A 23,231-nucleotide genomic window follows, 5' to 3' on the forward strand; every position below is an offset into this window, starting at 1 on the left:
GGTTTGTATAGACGATTCAGCATGAGAATAAAAACTGGAAATAGGAGACGTTAGGGAGCCAGAATTGAGGAGCGTCAGTGAGAAAGGTGATCAATTTCGTCACTCTGTGCTAACTTAATGGAACTTTTCTGGACAGAAGAAGGAACAGTATGATTGATTACAACAGCCTCGATTCAGAAGTATTAGAATCACAGAGGCTTGTAAATAAACTGGGATGAGTTAAGTCATGCAGAGGGAATTTGTATCCTACACAGAGATTCAGGAGGGATGTATTTTATATTAATATTTAATTTATTTTGGAATAAAATACAATGCATATTACAAAGGGCCTTAAGTTGTTCTTTTTTGGACTAATAATAATATGGAAATACAAGTTGTTCCATAAGCTGTTAAAGTTTTGAGGTACAACTTGGTATTTTTAACAGAAAGATCGAGATTCTGACATTGTCTATGAAAAAGGCATTGCACCTACAGTAACAATCTGATAATCGGCTTTTGTATTGTTTGAAAATCTTGATTGAGATCAGGCTTGCTTCGATCTGTTTCTCATACTTCCTTTAAATTCAATGGGACCCTGGTTTCCATGCTCCCTTTAAACACCTTAGTGGAAATTTATTACACTTCTGTGTAACATCTTAAGTAAATTAAAAATATATTGCTGTAGTAATAGGATTTATATCTAATAATGTAAGGCACTTGTCTTTCCAAGACTACCAAAGTCCTGAGGGTGTCGGATTATTTTCAATTCATAACTAAAGTTACTTAATTTTTTTCCTTTTAGGAAGCATGCGTCGATCTACCTCCATGTCTTATGTGGAGGGTTATGCTGGGACTTGGCCTGAAAAGAAACAAAGGTTAGTGACATTTTAAAAGGCGTTTTATTGAGGATTATCTTGTGTGAAATTGATCCAGTGGGGTCTTGACATGGTAGATGCAAAGACAGTATTTTGTCCTGTTGGAGAATCTGGAAGTACTGGTCATAGTCTAAAAATAAGGGATTGCCCATTTAAGACAGAGATGCCGCAATATTTTCCAAGGGTTATGAGGCCTTGAAACAATCTTCCTTAAAAAGTGGTGGAATCAGAAGCATGCCAGATACTTGATTTAAAAAAAGGAAATGAAAAGTTACCATGGGTAGATTGGATCAAAGTTGCCGGCAGCATTTGGATCAACTAGGATTGAGTGATGAACCAGATTTAAAGGACTGAGGGACTTTATTCATGTGTTCATTTGGTTATCAATTTTTGTTAGCAGCTCTATAAAATCCTGGTTCGACCACACTTAAGGTATTATGTTATCTTCTGGTCTCCTCATTATATGAAAAATCTGGAAACTTTAGAAAGTGTGGAGAGGAGACTTGCCAGGATGAAACCTGGATTAGAGAGCATATCTTATAAGGATAGGTTGACTGAGCAAGGGCTTTTCTCTTTGGAGAGAAAGAGAATGAGAGTTGACTTGATGATCAAGATGACAGGAGGCATAGATTGAGTGGACAGCCAGATATATTTTCCCAGGATGGAAATAGCTACTTAACTTTAAGGTGTTGGGAGGAAAGTTTGGGGGGATGTCAGAGGCAGATATTTTTTTCCACAGAAAGTGATAGGTGCATGAATATGCTGCGAGGGTGGTGGTAGAGGCAGATACAGTAGGGACATTTAGGAGGCTCTCAGGCAACTGGATGAAAGAAAAATGGAGCACTATGTGGGAGGGAAGGGTTGGATTGATCTTGGATTAGGGCTTAGACTGTATTGTTATATGATCAATTTCTTAAAATAAGAGTATCTAATATAAGGCCTTCTTCCTTCAACAGATCTTTTCCCCAAGCAGTGTCATTCAATATCTCCTTTGATACAGACAACGACATTGATTCTTCCACCAAAAATAACCTGACGATCATTAGATCAATTAGTAATGACAGTCTAATGTCAAACATTAACAACACTCCCAAACATTCAGTTAGAAATGAATCTGTGCAGCCAATAAATGGACAGAGTAATGTAACAGAAGAAACTCATCTGTCTAATCACAATCACGAGAAGCCAACTAAAGGCTCAGCCAAGGGGCCTGGCTCAGCAATGGACACTCTGCAAAGACGATTCATGCGGGATGCAGTATCAAATGGACCAAAGGAAAACTGCTTTGATGTCAGAGACTATGGTAATCACAATGGGCCACCTAGTATTGAAGAGGCTCTACAAATAATTCATGATGTAGACAAGCCTTATCTAGAACTTGAAAATGAGCAACTAGCTGATGGTTTTTTGCTACATGTTCAAAATGCTAATGATATTTCTGTGAAATCCAAAATGAATCAAACCTGCAGCTTAGATTCTATTACAGAGGTGAAGGGTGCTACAAGTCCCTTGACTGATAATACTGAGGCGGACACAGGGATCCATGTTCCATCTGAGGATATTCAGGAAACGATTGATGAAGACTTTTCCTTGAGAGATTACACAGTTAGTATGGATTCAGACATGGAGGATACTTCCAAACTTCATGACTCTGATTTCAAGAGTGATGATCCTAACATTTTAATTTCAGGTTCAAACTGCTTAGCTATACAAGCTGAAAGTAGCATTTCTCCTGGTTCTGCTGTTAAAATGACCAGTTTTGCCGAACAAAAATTTAGGAAGTTGAACATTCCGGATGCCAGGTTGAGCAGCAGTAGTTCCCAAAAGACCACTCCAGAGAGTTCAGAGCTCTGCACACCAGGTGTGGTTTCCAATTGCCAGATACCTGAGATAAGTCCCAACAAGCTAACCAGAGATCCTGCTCAGCTGCTGGCATCTGAAATGATTCAACTTAAAATGAAACTTGAGGAGAAACGTCGAGCCATTGAAGCTCAAAAGAAGAAGGTTGAAGCTGTTTTCACAAGACAAAGGCAAAAAATGGGTAGGACAGCTTTTTTGAATGTAGTAAGAAAGAAGGGTGATGACATTTCTACAGTGAAAGAAGAACCTGTTGGTGAACAGGAAGACAGATCTGGGTCCAGTGAGGAGAAAGACTATTTAAAACCTGAAGCAATTAGAATGATGGGCAACTCTGCAAATGGTCAAAGAGAGGGTGTTCAGTCTTCAACTTTTACAGCTGGGTCAGGAAAGCAAGTTGGCTGGAATTTAAATAGCCCCACAGAAGAAGCATTGGGTGATGTTGACATTGTGGAATATAACAGACTAATTGAGAAAATGAATACAGCTTTGCATGCCCTACAACAAGAGATGCAACGCTTGGCAAACCAGCAGGAATTAATAATGCAGATGAGAGAACAACAGCAACAACAACAAGCATGGGTAATTTCTCCTCCTCCTCCTCCTCAATCATCATCGCCACAAAAGCATGTAAGAGAGCTTCGGTCTTCTTCGCGGTCAACTGGGTCACAATCTCCTTCTCTTTCCTCTTCTGGTGAATCGCCTCGTTCTACTCAGCGATCTCCTCAAACTGTTCATAGAAGGTCTTCATACTCTCACGTTAAGAACTCAAAAACAAGGCCAAATGAGTTAAAGGTAACAGCATTAAATCGTGTACTCACACCCCCCTGTTCTGTTGACCGTCTTCCTCATCTCAGGAAGTTTGCCCTCAGCCAAACCCAGACTAGGTCATTCATTTTCCTAGGCGATGAAGAACCTGAGGACTCTTCAAAAGCAGCATGTGAAAAATCAACTAATGAGGTGGCAGTGCCACAGAAAGAGGAAGGTGAAGCGGCAAATGAAAAGCTTTTAAAAGCAGAGAAAGAGGATTATGAGCAGCCTGTAGAACCGGAAACTTCACAAGTGCCCATAGTGCCAAAAGAAAATTCTGAATCTCTTAAAGACTCTCCAACCAAAAGAAAACATCCTGTTGACCGGACAGTAAAGGCAAGCTTAATTGAAGTTTCCCTTTCTGAACTGAAGCTGTCAGAGGAAGAAGCAGAAGCAGATGAAGCAAATAATGGCGATGCTGAAAAGGAACACTGTGAGGAACAGAAATTGTGTTGTGGATTCTTCTTTAAAGTAAGTGACAAATAATTTTGCTTATTTAGATTAAATCGTATGAATTAATATTAACCAGCAGATGAGGATTGATAGTTTTCCACATGTTTTTGACACTGATACAACTCCAACAGCAACTTCTTTAATCAAAGGTCAACTTATGTCTGAAGTTGCTGTGGTGTTTTGCATGAATAGCAGTCCAATGTATTGGTTTTGTAATTTCAGTTACAATTACTTGTTTTTTGCAGACATTGGCTGTCATAATTTCATTAAATATTGTCTATTTTTGGGGCTGCTTTCATCTGTAAAATCTCAATTCAATTCCACATGCTGTTGAAAATCTCATAGGGAATATTCTTCCCAATTTTCTACTTAATCGTTTTCTACTTAATGCTCCCTCACATCATCCACATCCTGTTTAATTTTTTGTTTGGTCAATACCTACATTATTTGTGCTGATCTTGAAAAGCGAAGGAGTACTCAAATCAATAAGAGCCTTGAGTTCAAATGCATAAGTTCATTATCTTCATTTAGCCCTTTACAACGTCTGTTGGAATTGATGAGGAGTTTCAGAATCCAAGATGGAAAAAAAAGACTTTTGCCCAAGCTGATAAACTTAAGTGCACAATTAGGGATTTCTCCAATTAATTACTTATTATTATTTTTTAAAATCTGGTAAAGAAACATTTCAACCCCCCTACGTTCTGAACAACCAATTCCATTCCCATCTCCTATCTTGCATTTATCTTGTATGTTTCTTTAAAACCAGTTACCTATTGAAATGATTGTTCTGTTAATGTATGGTTAGTTGAACAATCATAAACAAATACAAATTAGATGGTCTGCCTTTTTATGATCCAATATTCCAGCGATCACTTACTGAGGATGAACAATTATGTGCTTTTGAGTAATCTTTTCAAATAACTGTAAATTAACAACTGTCTTTTCTGATTAGAAGCAGCAGTCACTGTTCAAGATTAAAATGTAAAACAAAAACATGTTTTTGAAATGTTCTCAATACCATTTTTATAGAGTGCAATTGCAAAGCTGCTCTAGTTTCATTAACAGTTTACTTGAATGGAGTAGATCCACCTATCACCAAATCACAAAAAAAAAATGACCAGGGTGAATAACTTGATTGGGAGTGGGCACCTTTGATTGTTTGCTTGTATTGAGCGAAGAATTTTAATTTACCAGTCCTTTGCCCACATTTTGGTCGCAATAGTTGAAGAATCAGGATTATGGCAAAGATTCCCTCAAGGCATTGTTACCATGCTAGTTTGAAATATATAAAAATAGAAAGTAACATTATCCTCAATAAACATGGAAATCATCATAATTTACAGACGTGATCAGAAGTCATGATATCTATTAATTCATTACCAAATCTAATCCTTAATAGCAAAATGATCTTCAGAATCCGGTTTAATATCACTAGCATATGTCGTGAAATTTGTTGTTTTGCAGCAGTAGTACAGTGCAAGAAATAATAATTTACAAATTACAATCAGAAGTATATATAAATTAAATTAAATAGTAGTGCTAAGAGCGAGCACAAAGAAAAGAAAATAGTGAGGTAGTGTACATGGATACATTGTCCAGTCAGAAATCTGATGGTGGACGGGAAAGGAGCTTTTCCTAAAACATTGAGTGCACTTCTTCAAGCTCCTGTACCACCTCCTTGATGGTAGCAATGAGAAGAGGGCATGTCCTGGGTGATGGGGATCCTTAATAATGGATGACATCCTTATGAGGCATTGCCTTTTGATGTCCTCAATGCCGGCAAGGCTAGTGCCCATTATGGACCTGGCTGAGCTTGCAATGTTCTGCAGCTTTTTCCTGATTCTGTGCATTGGCCCCTCCATACCACTCTTGAGCTGCAACCAGTTAGAATGCTCTCCTCAGTACAGAGATAGCAGTTTACAAGAGTCTTTGGTGCCATACCAAATCCCTTCAAATTCCAATTGAAATATTGTCATTCCTTCTTGTAATTGTATCAATATGTTGGGCCCAGGATAGATCTTCATTTTTTGTTTATTCTTATTGATATACAGCGTAGAGAAGACCCTTCGAGCCCTTCGAGCTACACCACCCAGCAATACCTGATTTAACCTAGCCTAATCATGAGACAATTTATAATGACCAATTCACCTACCAACTGGTGCGTCTTTGGACTGTGGAAGGAAACCGGAGCACCCAGAGGAAACCCTTGCAGTCATGGGGAGAACGTGTAAACTCTTTACAGACAATAGCAGCAAATGAATATTGGTCGCTGGTACTGTAAAGTGTTGTGCTAACCTCTAGGTTATACTCAGGAACTTGACACGGTTCACCCTTTCTTGCTGATCCCTCCGTGAGGACTGTTGTGTGTTCCATTGACTTCCCCTTCCTGAAGTCCTCAATCATTTCCTTGGTCTTACTCTTGACAAGTACAAGGTTTTGTTTTGACTTCACTCAACTAACTGATCATCTCACTACAGTACTGCTCCTCATCACCATCTGAAATTCTGCCAACAATAATTCTGTTGTCAAATTTATAATGGTGTTTAAGCTATGCCTAGCCACACAGACATGGGTGTAGAGAGACTAGAGCAGTAGGCTAAGCACGTATCCGTGAGGTGCACTAGAGTTGATTCTATGACGAGGAGATGTTACTACTGATCCACAATGACTGTTTTCAAGGATCCAGTTGCAGAGAATAGTACAGAGACCTGGGGTTTGGAGCTTGCTGAGTAGTGCTGTGGGTATGATGGTGTTGAATCTTCTCAGTTGAGCTGGTTTAAGTAGTTGTGGCATTAATCCCCACACTTTCAATTCTCAACCCGTCTTCTTGAACCATTGTGTAAAAGTTGAGATTTATCATGAAAAGATGACATTTACCATTAGAGGTTGAGGTACCTTATGTTTTTGTGTGATACCCATACTGTGTTCTGGTAAACCTGTTTCTTCCACAATCAAATAGTATGAACTTCATCTGTTTAAGTGAAATGGAAACTAAATATCATGAATTCCTCACGAAACACTCTTTTTGAAGGATGATCAGAAAGCTGAGGAAATTGCAATGAAACGAGCCGCACTCTTGGAGAAACGTATGAGGAGGGAGAAGGAAAAACAGATCAGACAGCAGCAGTTAGAAGCAGAGATGGAAGAGAAGAAGGAGGAAGCGAGGTATTGCATAGTCATAGATTTAACATGTAAATATTAATAAAATAGATGTAAATGTAAATGTTTTATCACTGTGTTTGATTTGCAGAACAATAGTAGAATGTGATTATGTTAATTTTATTTTGGAGACAAGTAAGTACTGTTATGTGTGAGTGTATGTGTGTGTGTGTCCTTTAGGTCTTCCCAAGCCATGAGTTACTATATCACTGAGGCCACATTTGGCCAGTCATTGTTGGCTCCACATCCGTCAACCCCCTGTCACACTAATATCTCCCTTAATGTCAGGCTTGATAATCGAATATTTATTTATTTAGAGATACAGCGCGAAACAGTCTTTATCAGTGCAATGAGCTGTGTTGCACAGCAACCCACCTATTTAATCCTAGCCTAATCACAGGACAATTTGTAATGACCAATTAAGCTACTAACCAGTCTGTCTTTGGACTGTAGGAGGAAACTGGAGCACCCAGAGAAAACCCACACATTCACTGGGAGAATGTACTAACTCCTTATGGACAGCGTCGGAATTTAACTCCAAACTCCGATGCCCGTGCTGCAATAGCACTGTGCTAGTTGCTAGTTTCTCCTGGGCAAAAAATCACTGCATTATTTCATAATAATACAATAATTTCTTGCCTGAGAGAAATGCTGAAAATAAATTAGAGGAATTGCTTATTAACCTATAAAACTGTAGAAGTCATTCAAATTTGTAGAATCCTGCGAACAATACAAACTGATAAAAAAAATTTTAAAGAAATTCAAGGGCATTATTTCTTTTGGATCCATTAGCAGGTTAATTACTCTGCTACCAACTGATTTAACTGTATGATGGGCTGTGTTTGTAACAATGATTACATTAATTATGTCCATTGCAGCTCTGATCTAGTGGATCTAATTTCCACAATGTCATAGCTTTTGTTTCTATGATTCAAATGTATTGAATGCAATGGAAGAACTAGGCAGCAGCAGACCATTTCATGAAATCTTGACCCACCTTTAACAACTGACTGTGGTGTTTACGTCACCTCAATGGTAATAGTCCTCCGGGCGCTCTTCACGTCATCCAGGGTCAAAGCTGATCTTCTTTTGAGTAGTAAAAGATTGGTGTACTTCTGGAAATAGCATCTTTGGTGTGAAATATTAAAAGAAAGTTTAATCTTATTTCTTGGGTATAATATCCGATGGCAGTTTCATTGGAGTGTTCAGAAAATACATTTTTTAAATGCTCACTCTAAATATTGCTGATTTGCTGCATCTGTATTGGCTGCTGTGGTTCCTTGTTTGATGAGTTGCCTCAATTCAGAAGTATGTCATCGACTGTGAAGCACTTTGAAGTTTAAGGTTGTGAAGAGAATGCTGACAAATGTGAGTGTTTTATATCTTGAACATTCCACAGACTCAAAGCTGAAGAAGAACGACAAAGGAAGGAAGACGAAAGGTCACGCAGAGAATTCATCAAACAAGAATATCTAAGGAAAAAGCAGTTGAAACTGATGAAGGACATGGATAATGTGATAAAACCTCGTCCTACTAGTCTGAAACTGAAGAAAGCTCGGCCGAGATCTTTTCGAGAGGATCCATCAAGTCCACGAACACCTGTTAGGTCATCAGCAGGTAACTAATAGCTTTCATTTTTAAGGACCTTCTTCTGTTGGAGATGGAGTCAATTACTCGTAAGTCATTTTTAGAGTTTATTAATGTCATTGAGTGCAACTGCCAATGTAGAAAGATAACAGGTCATGCAAAAAAGGCCATACATCAGCAGAAGACCCATTAGTGTCCTGGAGTGAAAAGGTGGGTGTGATGATGGGTTTTGCTTTCAAATTCTCACTGTCTCCCACCCTCTCTCTAACCCCATCCCTGTGAAAATGAAAATTACGTTAAAACTCGTTATATGTTCTTTCCTGGTTCAGCTTTAGGTATTCGCAAACAAAGTTCAAGACCACAAGAAAACAATTTGTTAGAATTAGCACAAATTTAATTCAGGAAGAAAAAAACAAATGTCTACAGTAGTAGCAGTACAGAAATCAAAATAATACTTATCATTCACTAAGAGAGCTGATCTGGAAGGGGCCATGGATCTGACAACCTCACACACAGCCTAAACACAAAATAATCTGCAGATGCTGGGGTCAAAGCAACACTCACAACACGCTGGGGGAACTCAGCAGGTCGGACAGCATCCGTAGAAAAGATTGGTCAACGTTTCGGGCCGGAACCTTTCATCAGGACTGTAGAGGGAAGGGGCAGAGGCCCTATAAAGAAGGTGGGGGGAGGGTGGGAAGGAGAAGGCTGGTAGGTTCCAGGTGAAAAACCAGTAAGGGGAAAGATAAAGGGGTGGGGGAGGGGAGGCAGGGAGGTGATAGGCAGGAAAGGTGAAGAAAGAATAGGGGAAAACACAATGGGTAGTAGAAGGAGGCGGAACCATGAGGGAGGTGATAGGCAGCTGGGGGAGGGGACAGAGTGACATAGGGATGGGGGAAGGGAGGGGGAGGGAATTACCGGAAGTTGGAGAATTCTATGTTCACACCAAGGGGCTGGAGACTACCTAGATGGTATATGAGGAGTTGCTCCTCCAACCTGAGCTTAGCCTCATCGTGGCAGTAGAGGAGCGGAGGTGCTCGACGAAGGACTGTTTGGGGCCCTGAATGGTGGCAAGAGAGGAGGTGTAGGGACAGGTGTAGCACTCAGGGCCCCAAACAGTCCTTCCAGGTGAGGCAACATTTCACTTGTGAGTCTGTTGGGGTCATCTATTGCATCCAGTGCTCCCGGTGCGGCCTCCTCTACATCGGTGAAACCCGATGCAGATTGGGGGACCGCTTCGTCGAGCACCTCTGCTCCGACCGCCAAAACAGACAGGATCTCCCGGTAGCCACCCACTTCAACTCTGCTTCCCATTCCCATTCAGATATTTTCATACATGGCCTCCTCTACTGCCATGATGAGGCTAAACTCAGGTTGGAGGAACAACACCTCATATACCGTCTAGGTAGTCTCCAGCCCCTTGGTATGAACACAGAATTCTCCAACTTCCGGTAATTCCCTCCCCCTCCTTTCCCCTATCCCTATTTCACTCTGCCACCTCCCCCAGGTGCCTACCACCTCCCTCATGGTTCCGTCTCCTTCTACTACCCATTGTGTTTTCCCCTATTCTTTCTTCACCTTTCCTGCCTATCACCTCCCTGCCTCCCCTCCCCCACCCCTTTATCTTTCCCCTTACTGGTTTTTCACCTGGAACCTACCAGCCTTCTCCTTCCCATCCTCCCCCCACCTTCTTTATAGGGCCTCTGCCCCTTCCCTCTACAGTCCTGATGAAGGGTTCCAGCCCGAAATGTCGACCAATCTTTTCCACGGATGCTGCCCGACCTGCTGAGTTCCCCCAGCGTGTTGTGAATGTTGCTCACACACAGCCTGTTTTTTTTCTTTCTTTCTCTGTCTGTCTCTCTCACTCTCTGTCTCTGTCTCTGTCTAACTGACTCAACATACTCTGACTCTTGACGCACTGTTATTAGCCATCAGCCATGACCTAGCCTAGGAGAAAAGTCTCTTCACCCTTGCACCAAGAAGCTGCCCTTTATGCCCCTTCAAAACCCCTCACACTGGTACTTTTTCATGCATTTGGTACCTGCACCTGCACAATGACCTCACCTTCCCGTGAAAAAGCATGTTTTTCACCATTTTCCACTGTTATGGCTATAGACTTGTACTCCCTTAACTTTCTCAAAACATCGCTTTGGACTGGTTCTCTTGTACTTTCTCAATCCCACTCCAAGCTAACACTGTTTTGTCTTACAGTCTTTCATTTTATTTTAGCATATAACAAGGAGAAACCACATTAAGTTTTTCCTTACACCCTGCCCCTCAGACAATGCTCTTTTACAGAAACAAGTGAATAGTACTTTAAAGAAGTAAACATTAAATTTGCTGCTTAGCTGTTTTATATTCGTGTTGACTCATGTGCTCACTCTTTTCTAGTGTCCTGCCTGTCTTTGGCATCACTGAACACAACAGACGCTGACAGTGTACATTCAGGAAAAAAATCTCCCAGGTAAGAATAGTCATACTAGGCACTTAATTCTTTAGCATTAAGACAATTACTTGCTTTCATATTTGGGGAACAGATTTTAGTAGCTCTGAGAAAATGGGTCGCATGTCCTAATTTGCCCACTTGTGGCTTGGTATTTAATTTTGTTTGATTGAGGCTCTTGTAAGGGTTCTTAGGACTCTTTCACAATGCTAACATCACTAAAAATAGATTTATTTGATCAGGTATTACATTGTTACTATTTAAAACATTACATTAAAATATTAACCTAATCTCTAAAGTGAACTTGTGACAAAAATTGTCTGAAGAAATGAAGAATATGCTGTCACAAAAAAGACAGCTAAATTACTACTAGAAAACACTTCAATCATGAAGTATGGAAAGTATCTTAAAATCTTGGAACAGGTAATCAGTTGTGGAGTGCTGTGTTCAGTTCTGGTGTCCTTATTGGAAGGATGTGGAAGCTTTAGAGAGTTTGCAGAGGAGACTTACCAAGATGCTGTCTGGATTAGAGCATGTCTTATGAGGGTACGTTGAGCGAGCTAGGGCAAAGGAAGATGAAGGGAGCAAAGGAAGATGAAGGGTGACTAGATAAGTTGTGCATGATGGTAAGAGGCATAGATAGTGTGGATAGCTCGTGACTTTTCCTAGGGCAGCAATAGTTAATATGAGGGGGCATAATTTTAAAGTGATTTGAGGGGAAGAGGGAGAGGAACATCTGAAGTAGGCTTTTTACATAATGGTAAGTGCATGACATGCACTTCCATGGCTGATGGTAGAAGCAGATATATTAGGAACATTTAGGAGACTCTTAGATGGGCAAATGGATGAAAGAAAAATTGAGGGCTATGTGGGAGGAAAGGGTCTGATTGAGCTTGCAATAGCTTAAAAGGTCGGCAGAACATCATGGGCCAAAAGGCCCGTATGGTGCTGTAATGTTCTATGTTCTACCTGGTGAAGCAACTTGGATAAATACATGCAATATTTTCAAAGGTGTAGTTAGTCATCTGCTTCCAAACATTCCCTTGTTACCTTATCATTATTCAAGTAAACAATATAATTGCCTGACTATCTTTAAGGGCAAATAATTTTTATTAATGACATTTGGAGTGCTGAATTCTGATAAGTTAAACACTTAAAGGCATAGAATGGTCTGTAGAAAAAGACAATATAGATTGTCTCAATGTTTTGCAACTCGTCCTAAGGCAATCTAAACCCAGGGGTCCCCAACCTTTTTTGCAGTGCGGACCGGTTTATTACTGACAGTATTCTTGCTGCCCCGGGGGTGGGGGGATGGTAGGGTTGCCAACGGACAAGAGTAACCGTCAAATACGTTGTGTTTACCCCAAGAAGAGTACCATGCCCATGAAGCCTTGCACGGGCACCAGTGCGCATGCGTGTTGTACGTGCCGATCTTTTTTTCTACAAGTCGTTTTTGACGATTCTGTACCGGAATATAGGTGATAAGAACTATAAGTCACTTATAAGTGGCTAATACACTCAATTCCCTTTCTAAAAGGGTTTATCTTAACGAATTTAATATTAAACGCACAGCGCATATTTTCCTCACATGACTATAGTGATAAGTCACTTATAAGTCAATAGCATCATAACATTTTAAGTAACGTTTGGATATTAAACACACAGTGCATATTTTCCCCGTATGAACATATAAAATCATTGCAACACACCAATATCACTGAATCAGTGGGAGCCCTGGGCTTGTTTCCCTGCAACGAGACGGTCCCATCAAGGGGTGATGGGAGCCAACGATACTCAAAGGGGATTCCTTATGTTCAGTCTATTCTGCAATTTAATTTTCGTGACATTCATTGCAGAGATATGTCGGAAATGGCAGCAACGTTTTCAGTGCTTTCGTGGCTATCTCAGGATACTTAGCCTTGACTTTGATCCAGAATGCCGGCAGAGATGTTATGTCAAACATACTTTTCAGCCCACTGTCATTTGCAAGCTCAAGGAGTTGATCTTCTTCCCACGCTGACATGGACGACGCGCGGTTAATGACCTCGTGTGCGTTCAAGCTCAACGGTGCGTGACAGGGAATGAGGAAAGGTGCAGCTGACTTATATCACCAAATCATATCGTTTCCTCACGGCCCGGTAGCACATGCTTTGCGGCCCGGGGACCACTGATCTAAACGATTGTGTAAAATTTATTTCATTATGCACTATGCTTGATTATCATTGTATCATAGACTCAATGTATTATGATACTGAAAGGAATAAAGAATAATAAAATTTCAACACGCTTGATTACTTTTTCACTAAAATAAGTCATCTGCTATTTGCAATGTGTTGCATTGGTGGTAAAAATGTATGCTGTATTGATTGAAAACAATTCTTTTCCTAATTTAAATATCCAGAACAGAATCAGTTGATGGATTTATGTCTCCAGCTTGCTCTGCCAATCGGAATGGTGAAAAAGACTGGGAGAATGACTCAACAACTTCATCAGTTGCTTCTGCAACAGAGTACACAGGTATAGAGCTTGGTAATGTTTTCCCATTGCAGCCTTTTACTTTCAGTCATTCAACATGTGAAAAGGTTGTCAAGGTGAGTTTGCAAAGAATCACACAGAATAAGTAGCCCAGAGTAGGATGTTTGACTCAGCTGATCAAGCACTAGCTCTCCAGACAAATGTAGTCATATATTGTACTGTACAGTTAAATAAGTAAAGAACATCCCTATTCTGAAATCATGGTGCAAAAATTGTAGATGCTTCATTCTCCCTTGTCTTCAACTAGAAATGCAGAGTGGATTAAGCATCTCCAACACCTTTGAGATTCCCTCCATGCTTTTAGCCGGACTTCAACCACAGAGCTGACAAAAAAAGAGATCAGTGCACTGAATACTTAAACTAGTATCATCTCTAACAATATGCTGCTAATGGTAATCCAGAACCAGATACATGTGCAACCGACCTTTTGATATAGTTAAGTATCAGTGTGCAATGTTATCTGTCTATGATCTGTCCACAGAAGAACAAATTCAATCTGGCCAATTACAACTCATCAATCTACTATTTTCATTAGCAATATGACAAATAATGTTCATGAACGTCCGGTGGAGCTCAACTTGCTAATGATCAAAACGTAGACTTAGTTTGAATTTCAACAGCGCCAATCATGACCAGTTCTCATGATGGCCTTGGTCCAAACGGTATGAATTCTCAAAAAGAAGGAAGAGTAATAAGTGACTGCCTTTGAATTCAAGGCAGATTTGCTAGTTGGTATCATGCTGCTCTGTTATTGCACTTTTCTTCAATGGCTTCAGTGATGTCAGATGTGAGAATATTCCTTCTTGATCGACCATTGTTCATTTCCATATATTTGCTAAGTGATGATCATATTCCTTTTCGAACAAAAGCTTAAGCATTTCCTCTTTTCATTCAACTAGCATTGCCAAAATCCCCAATCTTGCTTATCCTGGGGGTGTAGTTTGGGGGAATGGGATAGTTGAAGATCAGAAGTATTAACTGGAGAGAAAATTGTGGCCTTGAGCAGTGCAGAAGTTGTGTATTCTCCAGCCAGTGGTTGACTAGCTGGCTTCCAAATCTTTACCATTATTGACAAAATAGAAATGAGTTTCTTTGACCAGATTAGTTGGAAAAATGCAAACTTAATTACATCTGAGATTTTTAAAAAAGTAGCCAGTTGGACAGATGGCCATCATCAACTTTAACAATGTATTCATTTCGCATCCAGCACAACATAACTGCAGAACAAATGGTCTGAAAAATGGACTTTAGTAACTCATGGCTTCTTAGCCACCTGCTCCCAGTTACTCCCTGTAATATCGGTAAGAACAAGAGCAGCATACTTCATGAGGTGTTACCACACACAAATTCTCCTCCAGGGTGCACATCAGTCTGAACTTGGAATGTATCCAAGCAACACACACAAAATGCCGGAGGAACTCAGCAGGCCAGGCAGCATCTCTGGAAAAGAGTAAACAGTCAACGTTTCGGGCCAAGTTCCTTCAGCATTTTGTGTGTGTTGCTTGAATTTCCAGCATCTGCAGATATTCTCTTGTTTGTGATCGGAATGTATCGAAGTTTTTTTTGGAATTAAGGCATTATATTTCATTTAAGTACTCTGCTTTCAGGATTGACATAACTACAAATGAACATTCTTTTTATGCAAATTATATTTTTCTGCTTAGAATGTGGTCATTGGATAATTAAAACAAGAAGCTATGTTTAAGATGCAGAATTTCTTCCTTTTATCCTCATACAGTACTAAATTAACCTTTTGACTTAACGTAAGGAGACATTTGATTTGTTCTTTCGGTACATTAATTTGTCTTGTTTACTTTTACAGGACCAAGATTATACAAAGAACCCAGTGCAAAATCTAACAAACATATAATTCATAATGCAATCTCCCACTGCTGTTTAGCTGGGAAAGTCAATGAAAATCAGAAGAACAAAATACTTGCGGTAAGATTGGAATTTCAAATTCCTAATTTTATATATTTTAATAGCTCAAACTCCTAGATGCAATAATATCATAGTTAACTTACTGGACTAGCAATTTATGGACTTGAGTTCAAATTCTACTGAGTTTTATATTAATAATTTTTGAAATGGAAAAATTAAACTAATATCAATTATGATGGCCATCAAATACTCAATTATCATTTAAAAAGAACTGTTCCAATAGGGAACAGGCTAGTATGTTCTCAACAATGGGCTTGATTCTTAACTACTCTCTGAAATGGCCTCACAAGCCCCTCAGTTCAAGTGCCACATTGCTATTTACATTCATATTTCCTAGCTGAACTGAAGTAGTGTATCACACTCAAATTGTATCTTCTTTGGTCATGGAAAAAGCTTATTCATTTTACTGCAAATCACCACAGTGTGAAAAACGCAGTGGGTGGAGCACACTATATATTGCTACGTTTAGCTATTTCCCATGATTTGCCTTTTCCAAATTTCAACAGTCTGTTTTTTTATGTATACAGTCTGATCTTTGAATTGAAAATCTTCAAGTGCAACTCCTGCGCCATTTTAGCTAAGGCATATATTTAGTTTAATGTGCAGACAGGTTCCTCTTCGTACAAAGAGCATTGTTGTGTGACCTTGCCTCACTGTGTTTGTAGAAAAAATTGATCAATATTTTTGTAATACAATATATTCAAAGGTTCTTTCAAAAATGTATTCTTATGGCTATATTTTTGTATTTTTAGGAAATGGAAAATTCTGAAGCAAATAACTTTCTGATCCTTTTCCGGGACGCCAGTTGCCAATTCCGATCACTCTATACCTACAATCCTGAAACTGAAGAAATCACTAAGTTGGCAGGAATAGGACCCAAAAACATTGGAAGGAAAATGATTGAGGGACTCTACAAATACAACTCAGATCGCAAGCAGTTTAGTCGCATTCCTGCCAAATCATTATCTGCCTGTGTGGACGCAATAATCATCCACGGCCATCTGTGGCAGCATAAGAGACCCAACACTCCCAAAAAGCTCACTCCTAGGTCCTAGTGAGGACAGCCATCATGAAAGTAGTAATGGCATTAAGCAATTGCACTTCATTGTAACTTCCTGAGGACAAGGGGTTTTTTAGTTGCCCAGAGCATTCCTTATGTTTATAAATTAGTACATACAGTTGAAACTGGACACCAAACTCTGCTTTTAATGTGCACAACTGGAATGTATAGGTTAGGGGTCTTAGAAGGACATCATTGTTACAAGTAGAGGTAAAATGATTCATTGTAATTTTTTTTTAGCTTGATCATGCAAATTGACAATTTGTAACATCACTACCATAACTCGTTTGGTACACTGGAGAATCGTTAATCTGAATGATACATATTTAAACTAGTCAGTAACACTTTTTTGCCCTGTTCACATTTTTTATGTTTTTACAACTGTCATACAATTTGGCTCCTGTTTTAAAGGGTAGGTCTTTTATATCATTCAGTCGTTAATATTTGTTGTTCTTCAGTATTAGCCACATCTGCATAAAGGTGCTGATGTTAGCTGATTTGTGCAAAAGAGTGCTATATTGCATTGATTTACTTAAATACAAAGCTACTGGCCTGGCACTGATCCAGAATATATGTTTGAAGCAGGTTTTATAACAGTATTACAAGGTAACCCAAAAAATTCTTAGGTTTTCAGTGTTAGAAGTACAGCATCACTAACATGACAAAGTAGAAATTTGTCCTCTCTTGAAGGCAATAAATTCATGTGTACTCACATTTGGCTCCAATGATTTCAGTGGAACTGAATTTCTTCAAGTGGAGTACAACATGCATACACTTCTATATTGTGATGTAGGACAAATTTCCACTCCAGTTCTTTAAAGATATGGGAAGAATCCTTAAAACCTGTGCTGGCAATCCCAGTGCTTCTGCTATGGATATGCAAACCAGTTGTCTCATGAGGAATGGTGTTTGCTTGCTGATTCTGCGTTTTTACTTGATTTTAACAGCCACAGTGTACCCTGTACATCCAGAATGGCTAATAATTGTTGTTGTACTGTCAGTAATGAATAGATGTAGAGGCTAAAATCTAACATCAGATCAGTTGTAGTGGCATTAGACAGTGTGTCAAAATAAGTTGACTTGGGGGAAAAAGTAATGAAAATGGTAAAGGAAGTAGACTTTTTAATTGTTTTAATTACATAGTTAGAAAAGTAGTTAGACTATTGATCCTTGTGTCTTTTTTGAGTGGTAAAAAAACTCACAGCTGGAGAAGCACAATTTACATTCCCATCTTTTCAGAATTCATTCCATTTGTAAATTGCATGTATTGGTTTTTAGAATATTCCAGCTAATTTTAATTTGTTGGAAAGTAACAGCATGTTACGATTAATCAAAGTATTTTTGTGCGCCACTGAAACCGGAGACTATGCACGATGGTGACGAGCCATATGCCATTCCAAGGTAAAAACAGAAAATGCTGGAAATACACTAGATCAGACTACATTTGTGAGAAGGAAACATTGAAGATCCACAGCTGTTTGTCAAAAACACTTTGACCTGAAACACTGATTCAGTTTTCTCTTCCCATAAAAATACCATCAGAACTGTTGAATTTCCTGGTAGTTACTGATTTTTATATCAGATTTAAATTTCCCGCAAATGGAAAATTTATTGATTTTTCACATGCCATTCCAAATTGCTCAGCTGTTGTAACTTCTAAAATGGGCTGCTCTAGAATATTGTGGAGTATTAATCTATAATCTTGTTTCTTTTGCACAATACGCCTCAGCATCATTCCAGAAAAAGCAAAATATTTTTCTTTTGTCTGATGAGTCAATTGCACACGAATACTCTCATGCCCACATCCCCAGCCAAAGAAAATTCTCACTGCATTTTCTTCAGCCATATGATTTTTTTCTCTATACCCTAATTTCCCTGCTAACAGAACTTGTTAATTTCTATTTAGTATAATTCTTTTAGTGGAACAACTTTTTCAACATACTAAGTGTTTCTAAAATTTGACCAGTTGTATAAACACTGTTCTTAATTTTTAAAAATTTAATAATGCAGAGTAATTGCTTATAAGACGTTTAAAGGTTTTTTATATTTTACTGTCAACAGCTTCAGAATTCTTGCCACATTCCCCATGACTGGGTTATCCTGACCATTTTATTTCATGTCTGTATCTCGGTCCAGCTTGATGAATGCCTTTTGATTCCTCATGCTGTGTTTTATTTACAATATTTTTCAAAAGTTTTAGGCACATATATAGGGTGCCTTTTGTATTAGTCAGAGTGGAGCAGAGAGCAAGTTTGTAAATCTGGTGGGAGTAAGGGATGTTGGGAATGGTGAAGGTGGAGTGCAGAGGGAGGGGTGTGGGATAGGTGGAAAATAAGGAGTGCCAAGGGTGAGGTGTGGCATGGGTGCAGACACACCAGACAAGGTCATTTGATTCCAAACAATTGGTTTATTGACAATTACAGAACGTCTCTCTGGTGCTTTCTGCTCTCTCCCATCATCCTTCTCCTTTTCCCAAACATAGAAACATAGAAAACATAGAAAATAGGTGCAGGAGTAGGCCATTCGGCCCTTTGAGCCTGCACCGCCATTTATTATGATCATGGCTGATCATCCAACTCAGAACCCCGCCCCAGCCTTCCCTCCATACCCCCTGACCCCCGTAGCCACAAGGGCCATATCTAACTCCCTCTTAAATATAGCCAATGAACTGGCCTCAACTGTTTCCTGTGGCAGAGAATTCCACAGATTCACCACTCTCTGTGTGAAGAAGTTTTTCCTAATCTCGGTCCTAAAAGGCTTCCCCTCTATCCTCAAACGGTGGCCCCTTGTTCTGGACTTCCCCAACATCGGGAACAATCTTCCTGCATCTAGCCTGTCCAATCCCTTTAGGATCTTATACGTTTCAATCAGATCCCCATTCAATCTTCTAAATTCCAACGAGTACAAGCCCAGTTCATCCAGTCTTTCTTCATATGAAAGTCCTGCCATCCCAGGAATCAATCTGGTGAACCTTCTTTGTACTCCCTCTATGGCAAGGATGTCTTTCCTCAGATTAGGGGACCAAAACTGCACACAATACTCCAGGTGTGGTCTCACCAAGGCCTTGTACAACTGCAGTAGTACCTCCCTGCTCCTGTACTCGAATCCTCTCGCTATAAATGTCAGCATGCCATTCGCCTTTTTCACCGCCTGCTGTACCTGCATGCCCACTTTCAATGACTGGTGTATAATGACACCCAGGTCTCGTCGCACCTCCCCTTTTCCTAATCGGCCACCATTCAGATAATAATCTGTTTTCCTATTTTTGCCACCAAAGTGGATAACTTCACATTTATCCACATTAAATTGCATCTGCCATGAATTTGCCCACTCACCCAACCTATCCAAGTCACCCTGCATCCTCTTAGCATCCTCCTCACTGCTAACACTGCCACCCAGCTTCGTGTCATCCGCAAACTTGGAGATGCTGCATTCAATTCCCTCATCCAAGTCATTAATATATATTGTAAACAACTGGGGTCCCAGCACTGAGCCTTGCGGTACCCCACTAGTCACTGCCTGCCATTCTGAAAAGGTCCCGTTTATTCCCACTCTTTGCTTCCTGTCTGCTAATCAATTCTCCGCCCACACCAATACCTTACCCCCAATACCGTGTGCTTTAAGTTTGCACACTAATCTCCTGTGTGGGACCTTGTCAAAAGCCTTTTGAAAATCCAAATATACCACATCCGCTGGTTCTCCCCTATCCACTCTATTAGTTACATCCTCAAAAAATTCTGTGAGATTCGTCAGACATGATTTTCCTTTCACAAATCCATGCTGACTTTGTCCGATCATTTCACCGCTTTCCAAATGTGCTGTTATCACATCCTTGATAACTGACTCCAGCAGTTTCCCTACCACCGACGTTAGGCTAACCGGTCTATAATTCCCCGGTTTCTCTCTCCTTTTTTAAAAAGTGGGGTTACATTAGCCACCCTCCAATCCTCAGGAACTAGCCCAGAATCTAACGAGTTTTGAAAAATTATCACTAATGCATCCACTATTTCTTGGGCTACTTCCTTAAGCACTCTAGGATGCAGACCATCTGGCCCTGGGGATTTATCTGCCTTCAATCCCTTCAATTTACCTAACACCACTTCCCTACTAACATGTATTTCACTCAGTTCCTCCATCTCACTGGACCCTCTGTCCCTTACTATTTCTGGAAGATTATTTATGTCCTCCTTAGTGAAGCCAGAACCAAAGTAATTATTCAATTGGTCTGCCATGTCCTTGCTCCCCATAATCAATTCACCTGTTTCTGTCTGCAGGGGACCTACATTTGTCTTTACCAGTCTTTTCCTTTTTACATATCTATAAAAGCTTTTACAGTCCGTTTTTATGTTCCCTGCCAGTGTTCTCTCATAATCTTTTTTCCCCTTCCTAGTTAAGCCCTTTGCCCTCCTCTGCTGAACTCTGAATTTCTCCCAGTCCTCAGGTGAGCCACTTTCTCTGGCTAATTTGTATGCTTCTTCTTTGGAATTGATACTATCCCTAATTTCTCTTGTCAGCCACGGGTGCACTACCTTCCTTGATTTATTCTTTTGCCAAACTGGGATGAACAATTGTTGTAGTTCATCCATGCAACCTTTAAATGCTTGCCATTGCATATCCACCGTCAATCCTTTAAGTGTCATTTGCCAGTCTATCTTAGCTAATTCATGTCTCATACCTTCAAAGTTACCCCTCTTTAAGTTCAGAACCTTTGTTTCTGAATTAACTATGTCACTCTCCATCTTAATGAAGAATTCCACCATATTATGGTCACTCTTACCCAAGGGGCCTCTCACGACAAGATCGCTAATTAACCCTTCCTCATTGCTCAAAACCCAGTCCAGAATAGCCTGCTCTCTAGTTGGTTCCTCGACATGTTGGTTCAAAAAACCATCCCACATACATTCCAAGAAATCCTCTTCCTCAGCACCTTTACCAAACATGATTCCCCTTTCCCTGTCCCCCTTCCCTGTTTCAGTCAACAATAGAGACCCAATCAGAATCAGGTTTATCATCACTCACAAATGGCACAAAATCAATTTTTTTTTGCAGCAGTACAATGTAATACATGACATAACAAAAGTCTTAAACACCCTAGATACATATATATAATATGTGCCGAAGACTTTTGCACAGTACTGTCCATCCGAGGTCTTGGTTTGTTTCATTTATGACAACAACACTCATCATCCCTTTTGACAAACATGCTGCTATTCTATTTCCCCCTTCCTTCAATCTCCTTGCCATGTATTATGAGTCTCACCTATGCGATAAACTAATTATATCTCTCCCTATGTGTTATCAACTGGTAGCCATCTTTGCCCCTGTCCATAATGTAGACATTCTTTGCCTCGTCCCCCTTGCATTTCTGTGTTCAATCCAAGGTTTCACTTTGTTTTCAGTCTAATGTATTTGGAATCTAAAAATTGGAAATGATGTGTCTTGCTTCAGTTGATTTCAAAATATCACTAACAGATCTTATATGAAATTTCATGCACCCTGCATGAAGAGGCTATGATTTGATCACACTTCCATGGAAACTCACTACATTCTCCTATAATATTTTTTTCCTGGTATGACAAGTTATTTCTGTGCCACAAACCCTTTCTTGAGTCTATCTGCTCACTTATATATACCAGTATTGCTGCCCATGACGATGGAAAGATTTTACCGACATCTATTTCTTGAATAGCTTCATATCTTTTTAGCAGTCTATGGAGCCATGGAGTGCTGTTCTGACAGGTTTACATTTTCATGGCTTGCTTGATCTTAGCTTTTGCCTTCAAGCATTTGCTTTCTTTCTCCTGCTCCTTTTGACTTCCTTTCTGTCAGACATGTTAGGTTTTTCCATAAATAACTTGAGCAAATCTTTCTTGTTGCACAGTAGTTTATGAAAGTTTGCTATGTATATAGTTACAGCAGACAATAATTTTAAACCTAGCAACAGAAGTAATTGCTGAAATGGCACTGGTATAATGAAATTCTAAACTTTGTTCTATGGTGTAGTTCATGACCATTTGGCTAGTTAGATTAGTAAAATGGTTTCTGTTACATTTTTAAAGTTTTCAGTGCCAGCAAATCCTGGCAATTTCAGTTACGTTGAATTCTGTCTCTATCCATCAATTTTCCAGATTTGTTTCTTTTCTAATTATGTATTTGTACATCTTACTAAAAGGTCTTTGGAGATGTTATATTAAAATGTACAGTGTTAAACTATTTAAAAATAAACTTTAGGAGTCTTTCTTCTTTTCCATTTGCCATTATTTTCCTTGCTGCTGTTTTTGTTTAATTTTAAATTGCCTATATTCTACGTGTTACCCTTTTATTTCCTAAGTATCCAAATGCCCATTATCCTGCAGTAGTCCATTTTCACAACCAAATCAGTAAATCAATCATCTAAAAAAAATGTTGTTAACCAGGAAAATGAATATTAAAAGTTTGAATTAGTTGCTCTAGTATCTTAAAAAAATAATAAACTTTGAGTTTTTGAATTAAAGTAAGATTGGCCCACTCAGTGAGGGAACAAGTTGGGAGA

General features: G+C 39.5%; 1 protein-coding gene across 3 annotated transcripts in view; it reads left to right on the forward strand.

Annotated features, from left to right (window-relative positions):
• Window positions 1–20,987, forward strand: part of camsap2a (calmodulin regulated spectrin-associated protein family, member 2a) — a 176,099-nt gene extending 155,112 nt beyond the window's left edge. For all 3 annotated transcript variants that reach the window (XM_063063903.1, XM_063063904.1, XM_063063905.1), the window contains 8 exons: window positions 782–854; window positions 1,811–3,992; window positions 7,006–7,139; window positions 8,533–8,750; window positions 11,112–11,184; window positions 13,565–13,680; window positions 15,521–15,639; window positions 16,392–20,987. In XM_063063903.1, coding sequence (XP_062919973.1) covers window positions 782–854; window positions 1,811–3,992; window positions 7,006–7,139; window positions 8,533–8,750; window positions 11,112–11,184; window positions 13,565–13,680; window positions 15,521–15,639; window positions 16,392–16,694 — 3,218 coding nt within the window. In that variant the 3' untranslated portion in view covers window positions 16,695–20,987. The remainder of the gene's footprint in view (window positions 1–781; window positions 855–1,810; window positions 3,993–7,005; window positions 7,140–8,532; window positions 8,751–11,111; window positions 11,185–13,564; window positions 13,681–15,520; window positions 15,640–16,391) is intronic.
• Window positions 20,988–23,231: the final 2,244 nt, after the last annotated feature.

Source organism: Mobula hypostoma, chromosome 12 (assembly GCF_963921235.1).
Source record: "Mobula hypostoma chromosome 12, sMobHyp1.1, whole genome shotgun sequence".
NCBI lineage: Eukaryota > Metazoa > Chordata > Chondrichthyes > Myliobatiformes > Myliobatidae > Mobula > Mobula hypostoma.